The sequence below is a fragment of the Myxine glutinosa genome, chromosome 12, assembly GCF_964187855.1.
Source record: "Myxine glutinosa chromosome 12, kmMyxGlut1.1, whole genome shotgun sequence".
Lineage (NCBI taxonomy): Eukaryota > Metazoa > Chordata > Myxini > Myxiniformes > Myxinidae > Myxine > Myxine glutinosa.
In genome coordinates this window covers 46,983,899-47,008,787 of record NC_136272.1, presented here as the reverse complement: position 1 = coordinate 47,008,787, position 24,889 = coordinate 46,983,899, and the positions used below count along the sequence as shown (strand labels likewise).

At 44.9% G+C, this 24,889-nt stretch overlaps 3 protein-coding genes across 4 annotated transcripts in view; all 3 read left to right on the top strand.

Moving 5' to 3' along the window:
- Window positions 1–19,495, top strand: LOC137437848 (G1/S-specific cyclin-D2). Its single transcript, XM_068132519.2, has 5 exons — window positions 1–194; window positions 15,299–15,514; window positions 15,649–15,808; window positions 17,919–18,064; window positions 19,273–19,495. The coding sequence occupies exons 1-5, from the start codon at window positions 24–26 to the stop codon at window positions 19,357–19,359; spliced, it is 780 nt and encodes a 259-aa protein (XP_067988620.2). The 5' UTR covers window positions 1–23; the 3' UTR covers window positions 19,360–19,495.
- A 19-nt stretch (window positions 19,496–19,514) lies between these two features.
- On the top strand, window positions 19,515–24,811 carry LOC144888519 (uncharacterized). The gene is made up of 2 exons (XM_078766804.1): window positions 19,515–19,808; window positions 20,516–24,811. The coding sequence occupies exon 2, from the start codon at window positions 20,519–20,521 to the stop codon at window positions 23,297–23,299; it is 2,781 nt and encodes a 926-aa protein (XP_078622930.1). The 5' UTR covers window positions 19,515–19,808; window positions 20,516–20,518; the 3' UTR covers window positions 23,300–24,811.
- The window catches only part of LOC137437850 (ferritin, higher subunit), a 42,740-nt gene continuing 42,414 nt past the window's right edge, over window positions 24,564–24,889 (top strand). For both annotated transcript variants that reach the window (XM_078766805.1, XM_068132526.2), the window contains exon 1: window positions 24,564–24,703. The gene's annotated coding sequence lies outside the window, so the exon portion shown is untranslated. The remainder of the gene's footprint in view (window positions 24,704–24,889) is intronic.

Genomic DNA, 24,889 nt, shown 5'->3' with positions numbered 1-24,889 from the left:
TCCCAATACGACAGGATAGTGAGATGATGCGTCGCAGTCCGGCGATCATGACCGACTTTGAGCCCATACAGAAAGACCCGCGCGTTATGGCGCGCCTTCTTCTTACCGAGCGCCACTACCAGCCGCCATTGGGTAGCATGGAGTTGGCGTCGGACCTGCAGTTGCGCATACGGAACAAGCTCATCGACTTTATCGTGAGTCTCGGCGGTTCAATCTCGGGTGAATGAGAAATGTCATTAATCTGTGCTCGTGAAGCGAAAAGCAGGGTGTCATTCGGACGTGATACTGATATGGACACCATCTTGGAAAAATGTTATCATCGCAACATTTGATAAGATTAAGAATGTTAACAGATCCCATTGATAAACATTTTAACAAGGGGAAAATAAAAAAAACACTTTCCTGAAATAAATTGCAAATTAAAGAAACTAGAGAAATACCCGTGCTACGCACGGGTGGGAGGCCGGACGCAAACGGCCAATGCAGATGAGATATGGCGAATGCTAAAGCATGAAACCAATAAATTCCACATTCCTGTGGCACCTTCAGTCGCACGTCAGACATGGACAGCAAGTTCGTGAAGGACTTCCATGAAAAACGCACCTGTTCGCAAACAAACGGGTACGTTCACGTATAGAAACATCGATTGTGGGTCCGTGGCGAGTCTGCACATGGCGATGGCAAAATATCAGAAATTGAAGGCTTTTTTATTTTAAACGATTCATATAAACATCCGTTGAATCGTATCACACGCAAATCATCAAAATCTAAACAGTATCTTTAGAATTTCAATAAAAGCCACATCACTGTTCATATCGGTAAATATTATTCCATCGTGTTTCAAATCGTGATCGATACACGATGTTCGTGATGATCGTGATCGTGAATCGTGATCGATAATCGTGATCGATAATCATGTTCACAATCGCTATGTCGTATGTACTCCCGATACGTGTACCAAATTCCCGAAACGTTTAACTGTACCAAATCAACAGTTAAAAGGATTTTGAGCCGATAGGTGTTGCGGCCTTGTGTTACGGATACCGGCCCTAATAATGGTGGTTCTTGTTATCAGGGTTGATGCTTCTTGCTTATTGATGATGCGGATGTTGATAATGCTTATTTTGGTTAAAAGGGTTAAAAGGGATAAAAGCGCTCCGGGTAAAAGGTGGCCGGAAATCGGATCGTGACCCGGGAGAGAAGGAGAGGAGATGGGGAAGCCGGAAAGATCGTGAGGAGACGTGTTCTGATTGTAGCTCCCGACCGAGCAGTCGAACGTGCAGGACAAGGGAACTTTGCCTCCTTGGAAAAGAAGTCCGCATGATAGGAGATCACCGAATTGCTGCGGCGCCTGCGTAGTCGGGTATCCTCGTGGAGGTTGCCGAGTATCCTCACCTCCCAACCCAGGTGCAAGAGAAAGCCGACCGCCATCTTCGCCATGCCAGTCACCGGCAGTGACCGGGTTTTTGCGGCGCGTCGACCGGGCGTTACCCTCCGGCGGGCTGCCAGGGACGGCTGTACAAACTACAAGTCAGTGGCTGTGGGAGGGTTATTGAGGAGACTCATGTACCTGAAACCGTCTTTGGGGAGGTTTCCCATTCTACTGCCATCGTGCTGGAGATTGGACCACGTGGCCTGCGGGTTGGTTCGATCGACGCCGCTTCCCCAGATTGGAATCGGAAATTGATTCCACGATCGCTGGAGCGAATCGACGTCGCCTTGGAGGCGTACAGAGACATTGGGGCAAGGGCTGTGAGTTTTGGGGTTAACGGGCTCGGTAAGGTGGCGCCACCTGTAGATGGGAATTATATTGTGAAGTGCTGTATTAATTGGGTCGTGATTCCTGTGTGGGATTTATAATGTTTTTTTTTTTGTTTTTTTTTTTGTTTTTTTTGTATATATACAAGATCGAGGCTCGTGAAAGAGCTAACATTAATCACACAAAAAGACAAACCGACACACAAAACAAAAAACAAGGGGAGCGGCAGACAAGATGGGCAGAGAGGGGGAAGGACACAAACACAACATTTGAGAGCAGGGACATTGGGAGGACTTGGGGGGAGGTTGGAGAGGAATAAAACATATGAACACTGCAAGGACTCTGGGGTGAATTACCGGGGGTAGAAAAGATCAAGGTTTTCGATGGGGGAAGATAAGAGATGGTGGTGAACAGCTGTTTTAAAGACCTGGAGGGAGGAGTGGGATTGAAGGGAGTGGGGGAGTTTGTTCCAGAGGCGGGAGAAAAGGGGAATGAAAGAGTGAAGGTGAGCAGAGAGCCTAGACTTTGGCAGTTTAACCATAAGAGGGTTGCAGGCAGATCTTGTGCGACCTGAAGGAATATTGGGGGGACAGAGCACAGAGAGAGCTGGGGGAGCAAGGCCGGAGAGGAGTCGGTAGAAGACAGAAAGACCACCAACCTGCCTGCGGTGAGTGAGTGAAAGGCCCTCGGAGTTGACTACATCGCAGGAGATTCCAATGATTCTGAAAGCTTTGGCCTCAACAGCGTGAAGCCGAGCAAGGTGTGAGGCAGGAGCACCAGCCCAGAGGGGGGGAACAGTATTCCATTGAGCTGCGGATGAAAGCCTTGTATGTGGTGAGGAGCTCAGGTGTGCCAAGGAAGGACTTCGCACGACGGAGGATGCCCAGTCGGCGACTGGCTTTGGAGGCCAGCTTGGAAATGTGGTTTTCCCAAGAAAGATCATGGCAGATAGTGAGACCCAAAAGCTTGAGCGACAGAACTTCTTGGAGAGGATTGTTGAGAAAGTAGATGGGAGGGTTGTCCAGTCGGTCCTTTCGGAGAGACATTGTTAGAGTGTGAGATTTGTCAGGATTGAAAGACATGTTCCACTTGTTTGACCAGTCTGTGATTTTGTCCAGGTCTGCAGAGAGTGAGGAGGCTGCAGACTGCCGATCTGAGGGATGAGGAATGGAGCGGCAGATAGTGGAGTCATCAGCAAAGAGATAGAGAGGATTTTCCAGAGAGTCGGAGAGGTCATTGATGAAGACCAGAAATAGCACAGGGCCCAGAACACTACCTTGGGGAACTCCAGCCAGAACAGGAAGGGAAGATGAGAGAAATCCATTCAGGGCCACACGTTGCCTATGACCAGAGAGGAAATCCGCAAGCCATGAGTGGAGATTTCCCTGAATACCATAGGAGGTGAGTTTGGTGAGCAAAGCTGGGTGCCAGACCGTATCGAAGGCACGTGATATGTCAAGTGAGACAGCTCTGATTTCCTGTTTGGTATTGAGGACCTCCATCCATTGTTGAGACAGCAGAAGCAACATGTCCAGAGTAGAATGACCTGGTCTGAATCCAAATTGATGATCAGAGATCAAGCCATTGGAGAAGAGGAAGGATTTGATATCTGAAGCAATGATGGATTCCATGACTTTGCTGATAATTGGGAGCAGGCTGATTGGTCTGTAGTTGCAAGGATCTGTTTTTGCACCTTTTTGTGTAAAGTGGTAATGTTTGCTGATTTCCAAGATGCTGGCAGATGACCTTGAGCAAAAGAGAGGGTGAAAAGAACAGAGAGAGGGTGAGATAGAGCGGCAGAGCAGGATTTTAGGACCCGAGGGCTGATGCCATCTGGTCCAGTTGCAGAATCAGAGTCGAGGTTTGATAAAAACTTCTCCACCTTGTCAGGAGAGAAGGACACAGAGTCCAGGAGCAGTTGGGTTCGACTGGGAAAGGTGGGAACAGAGAGAGATGGGTTTGGGACACAAGATTTTGAGGCAAACAGAGTTGAGGCATTCGGCTTTGTCACGTGCGGTGTCAACTGTGTAGCCATTTGAGGTAAGGGAGGGGATGGAGGGGGAACAAACACCAGAAACGGATTTGACCAGACACCACCAGGATTTGGAGGAAGGAGACAGGTTTGAGAGTTCAATCTTGAGTGTGGAGAGATAGTGCTTCCTGGCACTCCTGAGGGTAGAAACACACTTGTTTCGAGCTTGGTGGAAGGAACTGAGATTGCCTTCAGTTGGATTTGCCTTCCAAGACGCAAAGGCAAGTTGTTTCAGGGCAACTGCCTCACCACAAGATTCAGTGTACCATGGACGGGAGGAAGGGTAAGACAACTGAAGACGAGATGGGATAAATCTGTGCATGAGAGAGAGCAGTTTGCTTTGGAAGAATTCCCAGGAAGAATTGATGTCAGAGGCATTAGAGATGGGAGACCAGTCCAGTTGATTGATGGCTGCTTGCAGACCGTGCCAGTCGGCCTGAGTGAAATGCCAGACTCGTCGGCGCTGAGGAGGCTCTCTGAGAATGGCCAGTGAGATGTCCACTTTAACAAGCACATGATCAGAAGAACCGATTGGAGCAGAAGAAGAGCAGCAGACATTTGCAGGGAAGTTGGTCATAACCAAGTCCAGAAGAGAAGATACTCCATTGACTGAGATCCGGGTCGGGAAATTGCCAGATTGTGTCAGTCCCAATGAGTCGCAGAAGTCCTTTGCTGAGGTGCCATGGCTGGTGAGAGATGAACCCACACCCAGCCAGCTGGCATGATGACAGTTGAAGTCGCCACATATGAGGAAGAGAGAGTTTGGATGAGTTGATAGAAGTTGGTTGATAGAAGTTGGTTTGTTCGTAACCCTTGGTGTGGACTCGTTATTGATTGGCTTGTTTTCAACCAAGGACATCACATCTTTCTGCCGGGGACTCCCTCGGGGTTCGGAGGTTTGCGGAGACCAGAGGATAGGGGAGGACCCCGTAACACTTGGCAAGATCGATGGAGACAGCGATCTGTTCGATCTGATCCTCCATGCCGGAGTGCAGATCCTCCTTCATGCCACATCCGATCGATGCAGCTGTGCAGCGATCGGTGCAGTCGTTTGTGCGGTACACGGTGCAGCGATCAGTGCAGTCGTTTGTGCGGCACACGGTGCAGCGATCGGTGCAGCCGTTTGTGCGGCACACGGTGCAGCGATCGGTGCAAACGTGGACTCCCACACTGCCACATCCTGCTGATACTTGCTCCCGCATGATGTATTTTCCCGGGTGCCGCACAAATGACTGCACCGGTCGAGATTTAACGGATGTTTATATAAATTGTTTAAAATAAAAAAAGCCTTCAATTTCCGATATTTAGCCTTTTCATTTGGGTCTCCCAATTGAAGCCCCGCCCGTAGGGCGGGTGCCGTTGCTCGACGTAAGAAGACGTCACAATGAACGTCATGCAAATGCGAATGTTATGCGCGATTCCAAACCTGAGAATGCTGGAGACTAAAGCTGAAATTTGGAAAACGAAATAGCCTATTTTACTCCTGGGGATCCCAGGATTATCCACCCAAATTATCTTTGCGATCGGTTCAGCAGTTTTTACGGTACCTTCGAACAGACAGACAGACATTTGGTGAATTATAGTAAGACTAGCGGGGTCACCCGTGGGAATCCCACGGGCATGGATGTGTGTGACATTTCGACATATTGAGTTATATGCTGCACATTCATTTTTACAAAATGGTTACTGGCAAGTCATCAGATCCAGAAATGGTGTGAATTTAGTTATTTCACATAATATGTGACCCCTCACTCCTCTCCACCTGACACTCTCCTGTCTCCACCTGACACTCTCCTGTCTCCACCTGACACTCTCCTCTCTCCACCTAGCACTCCTCTCCTCTCCAAACCCTCACATCCCTCTCCTTTCCAATCCCTCACCTCTCCAATCCCTCACACTCCTCTCCTCTGCAATCCTTCACACGCCTCTCCAATCGCGCCTCACACTCCTCTCCAATCGCGCCTCACACTCCTCTCCAATCGCGCCTCACACTCCTCTCCAATCGTGCCTCACACTCCTCTCCAATCGTGCCTCACACTCCCCTCCAATCACTCCTCTCCAATCGTGCCTCACACTCCTCTCCAATCACGCCTCACACTCCTCTCCAATCGTGCCTCACACTCCTCTCCAATCGCGCCTCACACTCCTCTCCAATCGCGCCTCACTCGCCTCTCCAATCGGCTTTCCCCGTCTCGTTTCTCTCCTTTTTCTCCCGTCTCGTTCTTTTTCTTGCTCCAAATCGGCCCGTCGGAATCGGAAATCGGCCCGTCTCGCCCGTCGGCCCGTCGGAATCGGAAATCGGCCCGTCTTGCTTTTGTGCTTGTGCGTAAATAAATTGTGTTCATGACACCATTTCTGGTGTTGGGCTAGCGGCTAGGGTGCCAGCTTAGGATCCTGGGTTCGAATCTCGGTCGATCGCCGAATTAATGCCAGGGGGGTTGACTCAGCCTGTCATCTTTCCGAGGTCGGCTAATTGAGTACCAGTTCACTGGTAATTCCCTGTTTGTCGTTGAAGGCGGCAAAAAGGGTTGGCGTCAGGAAGGGCATCCGGCCGTAAAACATTGCTTCAAAAAGGGGACAAAAAAACAACAACTACCACGGTCCCCGAAAAGGCCAACCCCCGCTTTGCGGGGAAAAATGGCCTCTAAACGGTGGTTTTTACACCATTTCTGGATCTGATGACTTGCCAGTAACCATTTTGTAAAAATGAATGTGCAGCATCTAACTCAATATGTCGAAATGTCACACACATCCATGCCCGTGGGATTCCCACGGGTGACCCCGCAAGTTTGCATTGACGTTCGTCGATGGACTCGTTCGCCCGTCTCATTCGTTTTCTTGCTGCATCCTGTTCAAGTCTGCGTTCTTCATCGATCGTCTCATTCATTTTGGAAATAGAAGTTTCCACGCAGCGCATGAATTGTCACGATCCTCAAGAGGAATTTGTCTCGTAATCATCAAATGATAAATGGCAAGTAAATTATATTGTGGAAAATTAAAGATTTCAAATAAACCTATTTAAAGTGTATTCGCACATAACTAATTTTAAAAAACGAAGAAATATCTCTCGGTAATTTCCTGAAACATATTTTACTTCCGGCTAATAATGTTGAATTAAATAAAAACGAAGAAATATATGTCGGCATCATTGTTGACGTTTTTGTGACGACTGTCATCAAACGAAAAAGTAATATATCTTAACGGAAAAGCAAAAGCGAATTTTTAATATATATCGACACGTTGCCGTCGGTGTCATGTTGGGCGGTGTATGATACACCATGACGCGATTTTTAAAAATATATCTCTGCATTTTCCCGCGTGTGTGGAATGTTCTCAATTATTGCTGACACCGAGTCCAAAACCATCGATAAAAATGAAATCATATGGTGAGTTAGATTGGAGATAAAGGCGTGAGAGAGACTCAATGGCCTTGAAGTTGAAGTTACAGGCGTTTGAGAATTCATTTCGTTCTATAAACGGCAACTTTCATTGGATTTCCTTCCCGTTTTTTTTCAACCGAGTCGAAAACTATGTTAGCGACTGTGAAAAATGAAATGATATATCGAATTTTTAATATGTATCGACACGTTGCCGTCGGTGTCATGTTAGGCGGTGTATGATACACCATGACGCGATTTTAAAAAATATATCTGCATTTTCCCGCGTGTGTGGAATGTTCTCAATTATTGCTGACACCGACTCTAAAACCATCGATAAAAATGAAATCATATGGTGAGTTAGATTGGAGATAAAGGCGTGAGAGAGACTCAATGGCCTTGAAGTTACAGGCATTTGAGAATTCATTTCGTTCTATAAACGGCAACTTTCATCGGATTTTCTTCTCGTTTTTTTTCAACCGAGTCTAAAACTATGTTAGCGACTGTGAAAAATGAAATGATATATCGAATTTAAAATAGATATCGACACATTGCCGTCGGTGTCATGTTGGGCGGTGTATGATACACCATGACGCGATTTTAAAAAAAATATCTCTGCATTTTCCCGCGTGTGTGGAATGTTTGTGGAAAATTAAAGATTTCAAATAAACCTATTTAAAGTGTATGCGCACATAACTAATAAAAAAAACGAAGAAATATCTCTCGGTAATTTCCTGAAACATATTTTACTTCCGGCTAATATGTTGAATGAAATAAAAACGAAGAAATATATGTCGGCATCATTGTTGACGTTTTTGTGACGACTATCATCAAACGAAATAGTAATATATCATAACGGAAAAGCAAAAGCGAATTTTTAATATATATCGACACATTGCCGGCGGTGTCATGTTGGGCGGTGTATGATACACCATGACGCGATTTTAAAAAATATATCTCTGCATTTTCCCGCGTGTGTGGATTGTTCTCAATTATTGCTGACACCGAGTCTAAAAGTAAAACCATCGATAAAAATGAAATAATATGGTGAGTTAGATTGGAGATAAAGGCGTGAGAGAGACTCAATGGCCTTGAAGTTACAGGCCTTTGAGAATTCATTTCGTTCTATAAACGGCAACTTTCATCGGATTTTCTTCCCGTTTTTTTTCAACCGAGTCTAAAACTATGTTAGCGACTGTGAAAAATGAAATGATTTATCGAATTTGATTTGAAATAAAACTGGGGGAGAGCAAGACACCACGGGCCTACAAAACAGGACTCAAAGCTATGCGAGTTAATAAAATGGTGGATATTTGTTTATAGCCACTCCCAGAATGGGTGGAGCTATGGGTGGAGCTACTCTGCAAACCGAGTAAGCCACACCCCGGACAGACACCCAACAGATAGACAGACAGACAGACAGAATCATCTACGGCTATTATAATATAGACTAGCGGGGTCACCCGTGGGAATCCCACGGGCATGGATGTGTGTGACATTTCGACATATTGAGTTAGATGCTGCACATTCATTTTTACAAAATGGTTACTGGCAAGTCATCAGATCCAGAAATGGTGTGATGAACACTTTATTTATTTCACATAATATGTGACCCCTCACTCCTCTCCACCTGACACTCTCCTGTCTCCACCTAGCATTCCTCTCCTCTCCAAACCCTCACATCCCTCTCCTTTCCAATCCCTCACCTCTCCAATCCCTCACACTCCTCTCCTCTCCAATCCCTCACACGCCTCTCCAATCGCGCCTCACACTCCTCTCCAATCGCGCCTCACACTCCTCTCCAATCACGCCTCACACTCCTCTCCAATCGCACCTCACACTCCTCTCCAATCGCGCCTCACACTCCCCTCCAATCACTCCTCTCCAATCGTGCCTCACACTCCTCTCCAATCGCGCCTCACACTCCTCTCCAATCGCGCCTCACACTCCTCTCCAATCGCGCCTCACACTCCTCTCCAATCGCGCCTCACTCGCCTCTCCAATCGGCTTTCCCCGTCTCGTTTCTCTCGTTTTTCTCCCGTCTCGTTCTTTTTCTTGCTCCAAATCGGCCCATCTCGCCCGTCGGCCCGTCGGAATCGGAAATCGGCCCGTCTTGCTTTCGTGCTTGCACGTAAATAAATTGTGTTCATGACACCATTTCTGGATCTGATGACTTGCCAGTAACCATTTTGTAAAAATGAATGTGCAGCATCTAACTCAATATGTCGAAATGTCACACACATCCATGCCCGTGGGATTCCCACGGGTGACCCCGCAAGTTTGCATTGACGTTCGTCGATGGACTCGTTCGCCCGTCTCATTCGTTTTCTTGCTACATCCTGTTCAAGTCTGCGTTCTTCATCGATCGTCTCATTCATTTTGGAAATATAAGTTTCCACGCAGCGCATGAATTGTCACGATCCTCAAGAGGAATTTGTCTCGTAATCATCAAATGATAAATGGCAAGTAAATTACATTGTGAAAATTTAATATTTCAAATAGACCTATTTAAAGTGTATGCGCAAATAACTAATAAATAAAAAAACGAAGAAATATGTCTCGGTAATTTCCTGAACTCGGTAATTTCTCGGTAATTTTACTTCCGGCTAAAAATGTTGAATGAAATAAAAACGAAGAAATATATGTCGTTTTGTGACGACTGTCATCAAAGGTAAACGGTGAATTCACTCGGTTTATTCGGTTCGGCTCGGTTTAAAGAAAAAGCGATAATGTCGAAATGTTGACGTCTGTGTCATGTTGGGCGGTGTATGATACTTGTTGGCTGTTGGGCGGTGATATGGTGTATTTTTAAAAATATATCTCTGCGTTTTCCCGCGTTGCTGACACCGAGTCTAAAACCATGATGGTGAGTTATATTGGAGATAAAGGCGTGAGAGAGACTCAATGGCCTTGAAGTTACAGGCATTTGAGAATTCATTTCGTTCTATAAACGGCAACTTTCATCGGATTTTCTTCTCTTTTTTTTTCAACCGAGTCTAAAACTATGTTAGCGACTGTGAAAAATGAAATGATATATCGAATTTAAAATAGATATCGACACATTGCCGTCGGTGTCATGTTGGGCGGTGTATGATACACCATGACGCGATTTTAAAAAATATATCTCTGCATTTTCCCGCGTGTGTGGAATGTTTGTGGAAAATTAAAGATTTCAAATAAACCTATTTAAAGTGTATGCGCACATAACTAATAAAAAAAACGAAGAAATATCTCTCGGTATATTTCCTGAAACATATTTTACTTCCGGCTAATATGTTGAATGAAATAAAAACGAAGAAATATATGTCGGCATCATTGTTGACGTTTTTGTGACGACTATCATCAAACGAAATAGTAATATATCATAACGGAAAAGCAAAAGCGAATTTTTAATATATATCGACACATTGCCGGCGGTGTCATGTTGGGCGGTGTATGATACACCATGACGCGATTTTAAAAAATATATCTCTGCATTTTCCCGCGTGTGTGGATTGTTCTCAATTATTGCTGACACCGAGTCTAAAAGTAAAACCATCGATAAAAATGAAATCATATGGTGAGTTAGATTGGAGATAAAGGCGTGAGAGAGACTCAATGGCCTTGAAGTTACAGGCCTTTGAGAATTCATTTCGTTCTATAAACGGCAACTTTCATCGGATTTTCTTCCCGTTTTTTTTCAACCGAGTCTAAAACTATGTTAGCGACTGTGAAAAATGAAATGATTTATCGAATTTGATTTGAAATAAAACTGGGAGAGAGAGGAAGACACCACGGGCCTACAAAACAGGACTCAAAGCTATGCGAGTTAATAAAATGGTGGATATTTGTTTATATGAAGCCTCTCCCAGAATGGGTGGAGCTATGGGTGGAGCTACTCTGCAAACCGAGTAAGCCACACCCCGGACAGACACCCAACAGATAGACAGACAGACAGAATCATCTACGGCTATTATAATATAGATTACATATTTTGCCCTATTCACGTGACTCGTGGTTGTCCCTCAACGCTCCCTCTCCCCGTTGGTTTTTTTGTGAATATCAGACTGTTCTTCACGGTTCCCTGTTTGAGGCAATGTTTTTATGGCCGGATGCCCTTCCTGACGCCAAGATTCATTCATTCATTTCATTCAGACTGTTCTTCACGGTTCTGTTTGAATACGCTTAAACTTTCCCCTGCAGTGTTTTATTCAGTGGTATATTACAACACGCTGATTTTCTTCCTATTTAAAAGGCTCTTTTCAATTTCCTCTCCAACTCGTTCTACTTCAAAAAAATATTCAATCTCTTATAATTCTAAATCACTACATGCTCTTAGTTCATATTCATTCCACCCCTCCTCCATCGTTCTTAAACGGATCGCTAACTTGAAAATCACAATAAACCCAATTTGTTATAAATGTTGGTCTTTCATTAATCATCCACTTTCGAAACTCCCCCCTTGCCCCTCCCCTCCAAATCTTCCCCCTTGCCCCTCCCTTCCTAAACTCCACCCTTGCCCCTCCCCTCCTAAACACCCCCCTAACCGCTCTCCTTCAAAACAACCCCCCCCCCAACCCCTCCCCTTCAAATCTCCCCCCCTACCATCCCTCTCCAATTCTCCCCCCTCCCACCCCCTTCTCAAAGCTGCCTCCTCCCCACTTCGTCTCCCTTCTATCTCATACCTCCACGTCCCCCAACCTTCTACTTTCCTCTGCCACACCTCAAAGAACCCCTCACTGTGCCTCATCCCATCACCATCAAACCTTTCGTCCTCTTCCTTCCCCCTTCTTGTAACTCTTCTGTAATATCTGACACACTATTGACTGCTCTTCCTACCTCCCCTGCCCATCCTTCATCCTGCCCCGACCCCACCCCTTCCCTCTCCTGCACCCGATGCTCCCCCTCTCTCCTCATTAACGATATGGACCTCAAACATCCGGGGCCTTTGCTCAAACCTGATTGATCTCTCCATTCAGGTTGCTTCTGACAATCCAGACTTGATCTGCTTAACAGAAACTTTCCTCCGTCAAGAGGTCTCTGATTCCTTAATATCTCCTCCTGGTTACTCCCTCCTAGCCCTGGTGTTGGGCTAGCGGCTAGGGTGCCGGCTTAGGATCCCAGGATCCTGGGTTTGAATCCCGGTCGATCGCTGAATTAACACCAGGGGGGTTGACTCAGCCTGTCATCCTTCCGAGGTCTGCTAATTGAGTACCAGTTCACTGGTAATTCCCTGTTTGTCGTTAAAGGCGGCAAAAAGGGTTGGCGTCAGGAAGGGCATCCGGCCGTAAAACATTGCTTCAAAAAGGGGACCGAAAAACAACAACAACCACGGTTCCCGAAAAAGGCCAACCCCCGCTTTGCGGGGAAAAATGGCCTCTAAAGGAAATGAAATTCTGAGTGAAATGCCAGACTCTTCGGCGCTGAGGAGGCTCTCTGAGAATGGCCAGAGAGATGTCCACTTTAATAAGCACATGATCAGAAGAACCGATTGGAGCAGAAGAAGAGCAGCAGACATTTGCAGGGAAGTTTGTCATAACCAGGTCAAGAAGAGAAGATACTCCATTGACTGAGATCCGGGTCTGGAAATTGACAGATTGTGTCAGTCCCAATGAGTCGCAGAAGTCCTTTGCTGAGGTGCCATGGCTGGTGAGAGAGGAACCCACACCCAGCCAGCTGGCATGATGACAGTTGAAGTCACCACATATGAGGAAGAGAGAGTTTGGATGAGTTCATAGAAGTTGGTCCATGTTGTCTGACAGCGAAATATAAATGGAGTCATCACTGTTTGGAGGATGGTGCAGAACACATATGAACAAAAGTTGGGAGCGGAGAGGAAGCTGTAGCCAGAGGTACTCCTGGGGGTGGGGTGGAGAGAGGGCAGTGCAAGGAGAGTGCGGAAGAAAGTTTTTGATAAAGATAGCCACTCTACCACCAGGACGAGGCTCAGGTCTATCATATACCGGAGGAGGGAGTAACCAGGAAGAGATATTAAGGAATCAGAGACATCTTGAAGGAGGAAAGTTTCTGTTAAGTAGATCAAGTCTGGATTGTCAGAAGCAACCTGAATGGAGAGATCAATCAGGTTTGAGCGAAGGCCCCGGATGTTTGAGGTCCATACGGTTAATGAGGAGAGAGGGGGAGCATCGGGTGCAGGACAGGGGAGGGGAGGGTAGGGTCAGATGAAGGATGAGAGGGGGAGGTAGGGAGAGCAGTTGATCGTGTGTCAGAGATTACAGAAGAGTTACAAGAAAGGGAAGAATGAGGAGGATGAAAGGTTTGATGGTGATGGGATGAGGCACAGTGAGGGGTTGTTTGAGGGGGGGCAGAGGTAAGTCGAAGGTTGGGGGAGGTGGAGGTATGAGATAGAAGGGAGACGAAGTGGGGAGGAGGCAGCTTTGAGGAGGAGGAGGAGGTGGGAGGGGGGTATAATTTGGGAGGGATGGTTGGGGGGGGGGGGAGTTTAGGAGGGGAGGGGCAAGGGGGGAGTTTAGGAGGGGAGGGGCAAGGGGGGAGTTTGGGAGGGGCAAGGGTATGGAGATTTGGAGGGGTGGGGCAAGGGTGGAGTTTAGGAAGGAAGGGGCAAGGGGGGAGATTTGGAGGGGAGGGGCAAGGGGGGAGTTTAGAAAGTGGATGATTAATGAAAGACGAACATTTATAACAATTTGGGTTCATTGTGATTTTCAAGTTAGCGATCCGTTTAAGAACGATGGAGGAGGGGTGGAATGAATGTGAATTTAGAGCGTGTAGTGATTTAGAATTATAAGGGGAAAGTTAAACATATTTAAACAGAACCGTGCAGAACAGTCTTAAATATTCAGAAAAATATCAACGGGGAGAGGGAGCCTCGAGGGACAACCACTAGTCACGTGAACAGGGGAAAAGGTGGAAGGCAAGGAGATAATGGGGGCGCGGTGAGACAGCGCACCTGGACAGAAGCATACGATGGGACACTTCACACGTGCAGAATGGGAAATAAATGTTTTTTTTGTGGGGGTGAGGGGGGGGGGGGGGTTAAAACTTTAGACAAATAGTAGATGTTTGGGGGAGAAGGGAAAAATCTAAGAACCTCGCAAAAACAGTGAAGGAAGAAACAAACCGACGGGGGACCGGGGAAGCCTGAGGCAAGGCCGCACACGCGCGGCAAACAGAAACGATTAATTTATGAAAGATTAACACCGAGAAACTTCCAAGGGACACACTATAGGTTCACACACCGAAAGATAAATACAGTTTTGACAAAATACAATTGTGAACAATGACAACTTTAAAAACGTGGAGAACGTGTACAGCTTCGAAAATCTGTGCCGTCACCGTCAGGATCTCGCGAGATCTCTCAATTGGCATGTCCCTCGCATGAAGAACATTTAAACAACCTCGATCTACATTTTCCCTACTTGTGTGCATCGAAATTCTCCTGCGTGTCACATGGTCCACGCTATTTCTATGCAATCCTATCTTTCCTATGGTATTCTTTTATCTACCCCCATAAACGTAACAATATGTTAATGATGATGTCATAGGTGCCTTTGTGATGACGTCATAATTTGACACTTGATCCGATCGGCATGAAATTTTTTGAGTGTGATCTCGGGATAAATCGGTTTCGAAAAAAAAATTCATTACTTCATCGGTCACGTGGTGAGGCAGCCGTATTTTTACGGTGTAGCCGTTGGGGGCAATACAGTCCGGAACAGCATTTGACTGTCCATCTGGTGTATGAATGTATGTATGTATGTATGTATGTATGTATGTATGTATGTATGTCCCTCACAAACCTAAAATTAGATAGCCAATCAGAAGTCGCACTGTACAATGATCTCTTGCATTATATCGCTGTACATTTGGGCATTGTGTTGTCGTGTGTCCGTGCCGCATGCATGCTCTAGAATCTAGAGTCTAGATTATTCTAGAATGCAAATAACGATGTGACTTCGTGCCTTTTCTCTCAAACTTGTATCTGCACTTTGTCAGGGTCACGTGTTAATCTCTTTTAGAAACTTTCATCAATGTCCTTTTTTAACCTTAACCTGGACTGCCTCATGCGTTCCATGACCCTTCGCGATGGCCAGCTGCATGGACCGTACTTGGTGCCGCTTGCTTGTTTGTGCCTTGCAATGCCAAGACCCAGATTGATCATGCATTCCACAGGTTTATGAGGCGGAGCTCTGCAAGAATGATGTTTTAATTTTGACGTTCAATTACCTGGACCGCTGCATCTTCTCCATGACCCTTTCCGACGACGATGAGCTGTACGCACTTGGCGGTGCTTGCTTGTTTCTGGCTTACAAGATGCAAACGTCAAATCCTGTGTCTGCGTCAAGGCTGTTTATGTGTACCTCAAAATTCGACAGACAGCAGCTGCTGGTGCGGTTTGCCCTCGAGGGGGTTGAGTTGTGTCCGATCTTGTTAAAACCATCGTGTTTTTGGACGATTTTGCTAGTTGAAGCTGTTGATGTGTTCACTAATGTGTCCTACTCTCACCTCCACCTCATGTGCAGGACATGGAGAGGAAGGTCCTCATTTCCCTGGAATGGAAAGTGGTGGCAGTTACTGCAATCGATTTTATGCAGCAGATCCTGTACCACCTGGTCTTCTCGTCCGCTGATCTATCACGGGTCCACAATCAGGCCGAGACCTGTGCAATGATAAGCGTCACTGGTGGGTGTTGTATGTTCAGGTGAAGTCCAAACCTTAACCCTTCTTAGTTATTACACGTTGCAGTATGAGAAGTAGAATGGCATTGGGGTAAAAATGGGATAGGGGATGATGAAGGGTAGAGGTGAATGGGAGTGGGTATATAAGATAGGATGAGGTGACTATGAGCAGCAGTCTTGGTGGATTGGAACTTACAGCACGAAACAACAGACACTGGGAGTTCCACAGGTGAGAAGAGCGGGATGCAGGACGACCATGAAGGACGGTGAACATCTGACTAAGACTGAATGAGGGTAACCAGGTGATAGCAGAGATAGATGATCATCCTCTCTTGGAGTGAAGACATTCCATGTACCCAACCGAAATGACCGCTTCAGGTCAACCTGAGGAGTCCGCCGTCTGGGGGACGACACCTCAGCACCATCTCGACACACACCACCACAACCTGGCCCAGGAAGTTTACCCCATGCTTTTCCTCTTATAATCAAAAAATTGGGGAAGGCTTTGCCCCAATCCCATTATCTGGTGAGTGGGTTTTTAGTTATTTTCACCTGAGGAGAGGGTATTGCATTTGAGTCCGTTTGTTTGTCTGTTTGTCCACACAGAATAAATATGATTTTCTCTGCAACCGTTGCTCTGATTGACAGGAAATTTTCACCATAGGTGCATCTCCACCTGTATAATTTAAAAAAATAATTATGACGTCATAGGTCATGTGGTTTGGCCGCGATCTTGGAAAAACTTTGCACCTCTATATCTCCGAAAACGCGCTGAATCGAAAAAATTGAGACATGGCTCATTGTGAAGAACTCTCCATGGGGAATAAAATATGTTAATGATGATGTCATAGGTGCCTCCATTATGACGTCATAATTCGACAAGTACAAAACTTGATCCTATCAAGATGACGTTTGAGCGTCAAGTAGGCATAAATTGGTGGAGAAAGAAAATAATTATGACGTCATTGGCCACGTGGTTCGGCTGCCATCTTGGAAAAACTGAAAACATTTGCACCTCTTTTTCTCTAAAAGAGCTGCATATAAAAAATTGAGACATGTCTCATTGTAAAGAACTCCATGTGGAATAACATCTGTTAGTGATGATGTCATAGGTGCCTCTTATTATGACGTCATAATTTGACAAGTACAAAACTTCATCCGATTAAGACGAAATTTCTTGAGCATAATCTAGAAATAAAGTAGTGGAGAAAAAAATACTGATGACGTCATCGGTCACGTGGTTCGGCCGCCATATTTGTTTTAATACAAAAGCCTTATAAACCACTGAAAATACATCCTGGCGAGGGTTTGCAATCTCTGATTGCTCTTTCTTGTTTTATTTGCATTCTTTCTGTTTATTGCAGAATTAGTGTTTTATGCTGGCCGGAGTGCAAATCCTGTCACCAATCTCCAAGAAAGAGGTAACCCAATTGCAGGAGGATGTCCACAGACACAGTTGGGCATCAGATATGGATGGTCGTTGTCTCATAAGGAGCTTGTCCTCCCAGAAAACTGTGGACAGGTCATGTGTGCTGATTAGTGAGTGTGAGGTTAAGCCAGAAGTGGGGTGCACCAACCTGCCCGAGATGGATGAGAAGCAGTCCTTAGGCCTCCGGCCTCCTGCCAAGAGATACCAAAAATTAATAAAGCTTTGGACTCGAGCACCTCTAGGAGAGCAAGATGGGAAGCTGCTGCACATGGTCTTATGGGGAAGCATACTCCACGGTACTTCAAATGACGACCTTGTACATCGTAACGAGCCATGCACAGTCCATAACTGACCTGTCTGGGTAGACAATGCCTAGGGAGTTTGGAGATATGGTCCACTCAACTCAGTCAGGTTTTGGGACTCCAATGACCACACCTCCTCCATCGGTCAGCCACAGAAGTAAAGTGAGGACCCTTTTTACTTTTAAGGGAACCATAAGGACACCAAGAGATCACGAACATGTGATCATGGAATTTGGGATCCCAGCATCTTGAGCTGTGTCCGATCAGGTATAAATAATTAAATATTTTAACCGACCCGATGAGCATGTGTTTCAATGTTCAATGATTGGTAAATACTCGTGTTAATCGTGTTTTATCCTTTGTATGGTCCAACCCTACTGCAGACCTGAAATTCGCCAAAAGAAGTTCATCTCTCATCGCTGCCGCAAGTGTCTACGCGGCAATTATGCAAATGGGTTGGCTGAGAGAGACTTGGCCTGGGTTCACCAACGCACTGGACAAAATCTGCACAATCATCAAGATCACTCCTGTGAGACACTACATGTGCAATGCAATCAATCCCCTTACATTCAGCCTGAATCTTCATTTCCATATTTATTATGCTTAATGACAAAAACATCACAGCCTGCTGAAAATTTTGGGTGTAGTCATATGTCCGCTAATGTGTATCAAATTTAAACTTTATATGTATTACAATGACCTAGTTATCCGCAAAAATCTACTAGTTTGATTCCCGGCATGCTATGCGGCTGCAATGTTGGAGACTGCTTTCATCAGCATTTGCGGTGAAGCATCCGGAATTTCAAGGTCAAGGAATTTCAAGCTCCAATAATAACGGAGATATAGAAGGCGACGTCTTTGCGAAATAGCATCCATAATTTCTGTAGCTAATGGGCATCGCTTATTCTTTGGCCAATCCGTATCTGTGCCACTCGAATACTGATAGACTAGGACATCGTCTTCCATACATCCGTTATTATTGGAGCTGCAACCTCAACTCCGCATGCTTAACCGCAAATATTGGCGGAAGCAGGTCCAAAATTGTCGGGAATCGAACCAAAAATTTTGCCGATAACTTGGTAATTGTAAAAAAGATTACATGGTATTTGAAAAAAAAATTGATGATGGAAAAAAAATAACGATTACATGGATTACATGTCATAATCCGTCCACAACTTTTTGAGATGTCATGCGATATGATCGCATTTCGATAGTTTTTCGCCAAATCTCTCGAAGGTGAAGAATCACTAAAAAAAATCCTCGTATCCGGATTCATGTTTGAATCTTAGCCAAAATGGAATAAATTCTTCCTTGTCACACACCCAATCTGTCCACCAAGTTTCGTCCAAATCCGTCCATAACGTTTTGAGATATCGTGGTATGTATTGGTTTTAGCCCCATCACTCAATGGTGAAGAATCACCTAACAATTAAAAAATTCTCGTATCCGAATCCATATTCAGATCTTCACCAAAATCGAATTAATTCGTCCTTGTCACACACCCAAATGGCCTACCAAGTTTCGTCCAAATCCGTCCGCAGCTTTTCCAAATATCCTGTTCAGAAAGACACAAACCGACAGGGGTGAAAACTTAACCTCCATCCACCTTTGATGGAGGAGGTAATTATTGTCACAAAGGCCTGTAAGTTGGCTTCCATACATCAGATTCACAGCCTGCTGAAAATGTATCCTCAATGATGATAACCTCATCTCTCTGTGCCTGGATCCCTCTCCCAGGAATGTGTGCGTGCGTGCCAAGAAGAAATTGAGGAATTTATCCAGACTATTCTCCAGCCATCCCAGTCACACGCTTCCCCTATGTAGAATAATCAGAAAGACGACAGAACCCCCTCTACACCTGAAATCGTCCACGTCGAAGAACCCGGCAATGCTATTGGAATCCGACAAGACATTTCTGTTCACTCCGTTTCATATTTTACATATTTAACCTGTTATTGTGTTTAATGGAGCATTGTTCAGATAAGCATGTTAAAAAAAAAAAAGAAAAAAAAAATTTGATTCATTTGTTAATTCTGACATGTTGAGTTCCGATTTTTAAACCAATGTCTCAACCATTGTCCAGTGGACTTCAGCATTGTTTGTACAGGGAGATCGGTGTTTGTATTAAAGCGGTTACATATTACACCCATGTTCAGCAGTTTATCCCCACTCAGATCTTTTTATTGTGGCCAACGGACACAACTCGGTGTGTGCAATGGATATGAAGACTTTGGTGTGCATCATCTTGTTGACAGGTCTGCGATGCGGAGCAGGTAGGAAAGCGTTTCAAAATAAAGATAGTCGTTGTTTTTGCTATTAATCATGATGTGTGTGTGTGTGTGTGTGTGTGTGTGTGTGTGTGTGTGTGTGTGTGTGTGTGTGTGTGTGTGTGTGTGTGTGTGTGTATATATATATATATATATATATATATATATATATATATATATATATATATATATATATATATATATATATATACATATATATATATATATATATATATATATATATATATATATATATATATATATATATATATATATATATATATATATATATATATATATATTTCTTCTTCAGCTATATATATCTTCTATCTTTATTATATATATATATATATAAAAGAAAGTTTTTGTTTGTCTGCACGAGCTAATAGTAAGGGAAACATATGAAAATCTGTTAACTAAATTGTTACCAAAAAATTTCTTCACCAATATGTTTGTAAAGGTGTGTAATAACATGTGTTAAAATGTTGAAGGTCAACTCCCGTGGGAAACCCAGAAAAAAAGCTGTTGAATTCGGGTACTGAAAAATTATTTTCGAGAATTTTTATTTTTTTAAATCGGCCCTTAAGTAACTTATGAGGGGTCAAATAAGGGTTTTTCATGATTCTGAGTTGATTGTTAACATTTATATTTCACCACAGACACTCCTTTGTGGAAAAATAATTTCTAAATATATCTCATTTTCTACTTTGCAGGACATGGAGTCTAGCAATATGGATGAAGACGTTACTCCACCTGTGCTCAATTGCTTCATCTGTGCACGCTCGGATACACCAGCTGAAAGGCTCATACAGGCAACTCCAAAGGGATACTCAACTTTATTGAAACAAGCAGAAACTGTCGAAAATGTTACTGTTGTGGAACGTATGAAGGAGGCTCAAAAGGAAGGAAAACTGAGGTACCACCAGAAGTGTAAAAATGATCTGTACAACAACTTTGTTGCAACCACCAAGAAGTCAGCTCAAGCATCAAAGGCAGAGAAAGAGTCATCAAAGTTGAAGAGAAGACGCACTACTTGTGAGTTCAGTTCATCAACTGGCTGCAGTTCTAGAAGATCACAGTCAGTTGACCTCCTGTATAAGGATGTATGCATTCTTTGCAACCAACCAGCCCAGCTCTACAAAAATAATCCAGCACAAGCTAGAAAGAAATACAGAGTGCCAGATAATTTGACTGCAGATACACTGAAGGCAAGCTTGCTGAAGACAGCACGGAGTCGCGGGGATGACTGGGGCACTGAAGTCACTGGACGCCTGGAAGGGATCAACGACTTGGTAGCAGAAGAAACACTGTACCATTTGCGATGCAAACTTATGTTTGCGAGAGGTGACAGTTTGTCCAAGACTGATGAGGAAGGAAAAAGGAAGAGAGGACAGAGGAGTATTGATGAGGAGCGAGAGGCAGTTTTTATTGAATTCTGCGAATGGTTAGACTCAGAATTAGAGCATGGGGTAATGAACATGGACCAAGTCCATGAAAAGATGCAGGAGTTTGATCAGTCACCAGAGAAGAGCCTTTCTTATTCAAAGCATTGGCTAAAGATAAAACTTCTAGAGAAATACGAAGACACCTTGTATTTCACAACACAGGAAAGAAGGGCAGATGTACTCTGTCTCAAAGATGGCACCGACAATATTCTGCGAGAGCATCATGCTAATCTTGACCATGGAGATGAGAAGACTCAGATCATAAAGACGGCACTCAAGTTCATATCCAATGATATTGCCTTGATTGATTTAGGTCCAAAGTCATACCCCACCACACACAGTATGACTGACATCGATAGTCAGCTGACACTTGTTCCTGCAAGCCTTCAGATGTTCTTGAGACCGATTGTCAAGACAGACGAAAGAGTTGCCGTTTGGGGGCAGAATTTTATTAAGGCCTGTCGACCTCGGTCTGGAGTATTGCCACACCAAATGGGGCTTGCCATACAACTTGATCATAGATTTGGGTCAAAATGGATGCTCAACAAGTTCCACCGGCTGGGATACACTGAGTCTTACACGGAGACACAAAACTACAAATACTGCTTCCTTAATAGTAGGAGTGGAGATGATGTTCCAGATACTTCTGGCACTCTTGACACCATTGTGGAGGAAACCGATGAACAGATCAATGATGAGGTTGCGGTTGATGCTGCGCTTGAGGATCAATCAGTGATGACAGCCAAAGTGCCAGCCAGTGAAAGTGAATTGTCAAGTAATGATCAGGTGGTCTTTATGGAGGTTGGGGAAACAAACAATGCAGTTACTCAGTTTGTTGGAGACAATATAGATTTAAACATTGTCTCTATTCACAGAAACACTCCCTTTCACTCAATGGGTTGGATCGAAGTCACCTCTCCGGCACCACCTTTGCCAGATCCACAGACAACAGCAGCTTTCCCCCGGGTGAAGTTGAAGGCACTGGACAAAGCTAAGATCCTGAGAGGAACTGAAGTAAAGATTATTCCATTTACGAACAGGAAACAGATAGGAACGAACGCGATCATGTTTCTGCCCCTCGCTGAGCTTTCCTCCTCCCTGGCTCATGATCAGCCACTCCTCACTCCAGGTGACACACTCTGGGCAGCGGGGTGGGTGATCAAAGCCAACGATCCTGAGTTCCCACACTCCAACTGGAATGGCTGGATGAAGAGAATCCATGCTAATGATGCAAAGCAGAGCACACAGATCGAGTTCCTCCCAGTTATTGAAGGAGACCCTAATGACCTCAACACCATCTTCACCACTCTGAAAGAGTGCATACGGCGCGCTGGGGCCGCTATAGTGACCTTTGATCTTCCGATTTGGCTGAAGGCTGTGAATATAATAAAGCAGGCAAATCTACCCGTCATTCCAAGGTTGGGTGGTTTTCACCTGCTGAAGTCTTATCTTGGATCAATGGGTAACATCATGGAAGATTCTGGACTACTAGATGTGATCCAGTTGATCTATCCTGGAAGTACGACAGCCAACCACATCATGGATGGAGGATGTTTTGACAAGGCAATCCGTGTTCACCTCCTCATCGATGCAGCCATCTATCAACACATCATGAAACTTGCCTTCACTGAGGAGGAGCGTGGTGACATACATTTACATTATACTTTACTTGACATAGACCTGGTGCTTTTTTTTAGGTTTTGCGAAGGGGACGCGGCTGAGTACATCGACATCTTCCTTGACACAGAAGCCACCAAGGAAACAGTGATTCAGGCTGGTACTGCGATTTTCAAGTACATTTACCATGGACGAGATACTACATTGGGTGAAATTCGGTACAACATGTTCTTAGGGAAGGCAGCGGCAGGAGTGATCAAACCAGAGACTCTACCTCCAACAGAGGGTGCAGCTGCACAACATTCACTCCGTGCCTACCTGCAGACCCGGGACTGGATCCTTCTACAGAGCATGTCTCTGAACCCCAGTGACTATGGATGGACAATAGGTGTGCATGGGTATGAGCCAGTTCCAACACGACCCCACGGCCCCTGAGGAGCTATTGCAGTTCACGAGCTGTAATTGTCATGGAGATTGCAGCAACCGGCGATGCAGCTGCAAGAAGAATGGGGTCACGTGCATCTCGGCCTGTGGAGTCTGTAATGGCATTACATGCAGAAACTGCAGTCATGATGTTGTTGAGTCTGAAGAAGACATAGACAATGACTGTTGAAACTTCTGACATTGTGAATGAGAAATAACTCTTGAGTATTATATATGTATGTGAAATAAAAGCTACTTTGTGTGTAAATGTAAAAGTGAAAATATAAATGTTAACAATCAACTCAGAATCATGAAAAACCCTTATTTGACCCCTCATAAGTTACTTAAGGGCCGATTAAAAAAAAAAAAAAAAAATTCTCGAAAATAATTTTTCAGTACCCGAATTCAACAGCTTTTTTTCTGGGTTTCCCACGGGAGTTGAACTTCAACATTTTAACACATGTTATTACACACCTTTACAAACATATTGGTGAAGAAATATTTTGGTAACAATTTAGTTAACAGATTTGTGAAATATCTCATAAAATGCCCTTACTATAATCTCCTGAACGGTGAAAGATAGGAGGCACAAATAAAGGTTAATTTCCCCCTCATAGTTTAGTCACACTACAACATGTAGCCTCACGATAGTTCAGTTATTTCATAGTAAATGTAAGCATAGTCCTTTTCCTGTGTTAGTTTTGCGTTGAGTAGAATAATGAGAGTTAGGTTTCCTTACAATGCTTTATGCCGCCTCGATGCTTTGAGTTTTGGGGCGAAATGCCACGAGGCAGGCCTGGACACGTCGATCAAGGGCGAAGGAAGGCGGGGAAGGAGTGACGGTAAGCACGAGCCGCCAATCAGGGCTCGAGGGGAGTGGCTTAGCACTGTGGCAAACGGCATGGTTTGGAACATTCGATACGGGCCAGGGCGGAACCACATAACCCTGTGCCCAAAAAGCCCCCACCTCAGTTATGGGGAGAGGAGCTTGGGAGTTCTCAGTTATGAGGAGAGGTGTGGAGTTCTCAGTTCTGAGGAGAGGTGCGCTGAACAAGTGAGTTTTTGAGGAGGACCTGCACTGAGTGATGAGCTTGAGTTATCAGTTTGAAGCGCTGTGTTGAATTGAGTTACAAGTTAAATGCCCGGTTGAGCTTGAAGCAGATCCTCTGTTGAGTTACGAGGGTGAAAGCGCGCCGTTATATAAATCGCGTTGTAAGGGACCGCCGCGCCGGGTGAGAGACGCGCATATCTTCCAGCCTTTGTTCGAGATACGTGCCGCAAGAATCCCTCCTGCCTGCCTGCCTGCCTTCGTCGGGGGACGTGCTGTGACCGGCAGAGGGCCACGCCGGGCGAGCTGTTCCTGAACAACAAAGCCGGCGCGTTCAGCGCATGAACCATCCTTCCTTCATCCCCCCTGTGAGTGAATGGGCCCATTGTCTGGGTAATAAGCTAAGACTGCTTAAGTGCCTGCTCTGTGTCTCTTCGCCTTGTATAGCTGTAAATAAACATGTGTTCTTCCTTCTATTTGATCGTTCCTGTCATTTCCATCTATTGACTAAGCGTGGTACGAATTATATCGCTCTAATCGGGTTCCAATAATAA

What these genes read in the sequence shown, in the direction of transcription:
- LOC137437848 (XM_068132519.2), top strand. Translation starts at nt 24, where the DNA reads ATGATGCGTCGCAGTCCGGCGATCATGACCGACTTTGAGCCCATACAG. An exon ending in ACAAGCTCATCGACTTTATC is followed by an intron (nt 195 to 15,298) that starts GTGAGTCTCGGC and finishes TGCATTCCACAG; the next exon opens with GTTTATGAGGCGGAGCTCTG. An exon ending in TCGACAGACAGCAGCTGCTG is followed by an intron (nt 15,515 to 15,648) that starts GTGCGGTTTGCC and finishes CCTCATGTGCAG; the next exon opens with GACATGGAGAGGAAGGTCCT.
- LOC144888519 (XM_078766804.1), top strand. Translation starts at nt 20,519, where the DNA reads ATGGAGTCTAGCAATATGGATGAAGACGTTACTCCACCTGTGCTCAAT.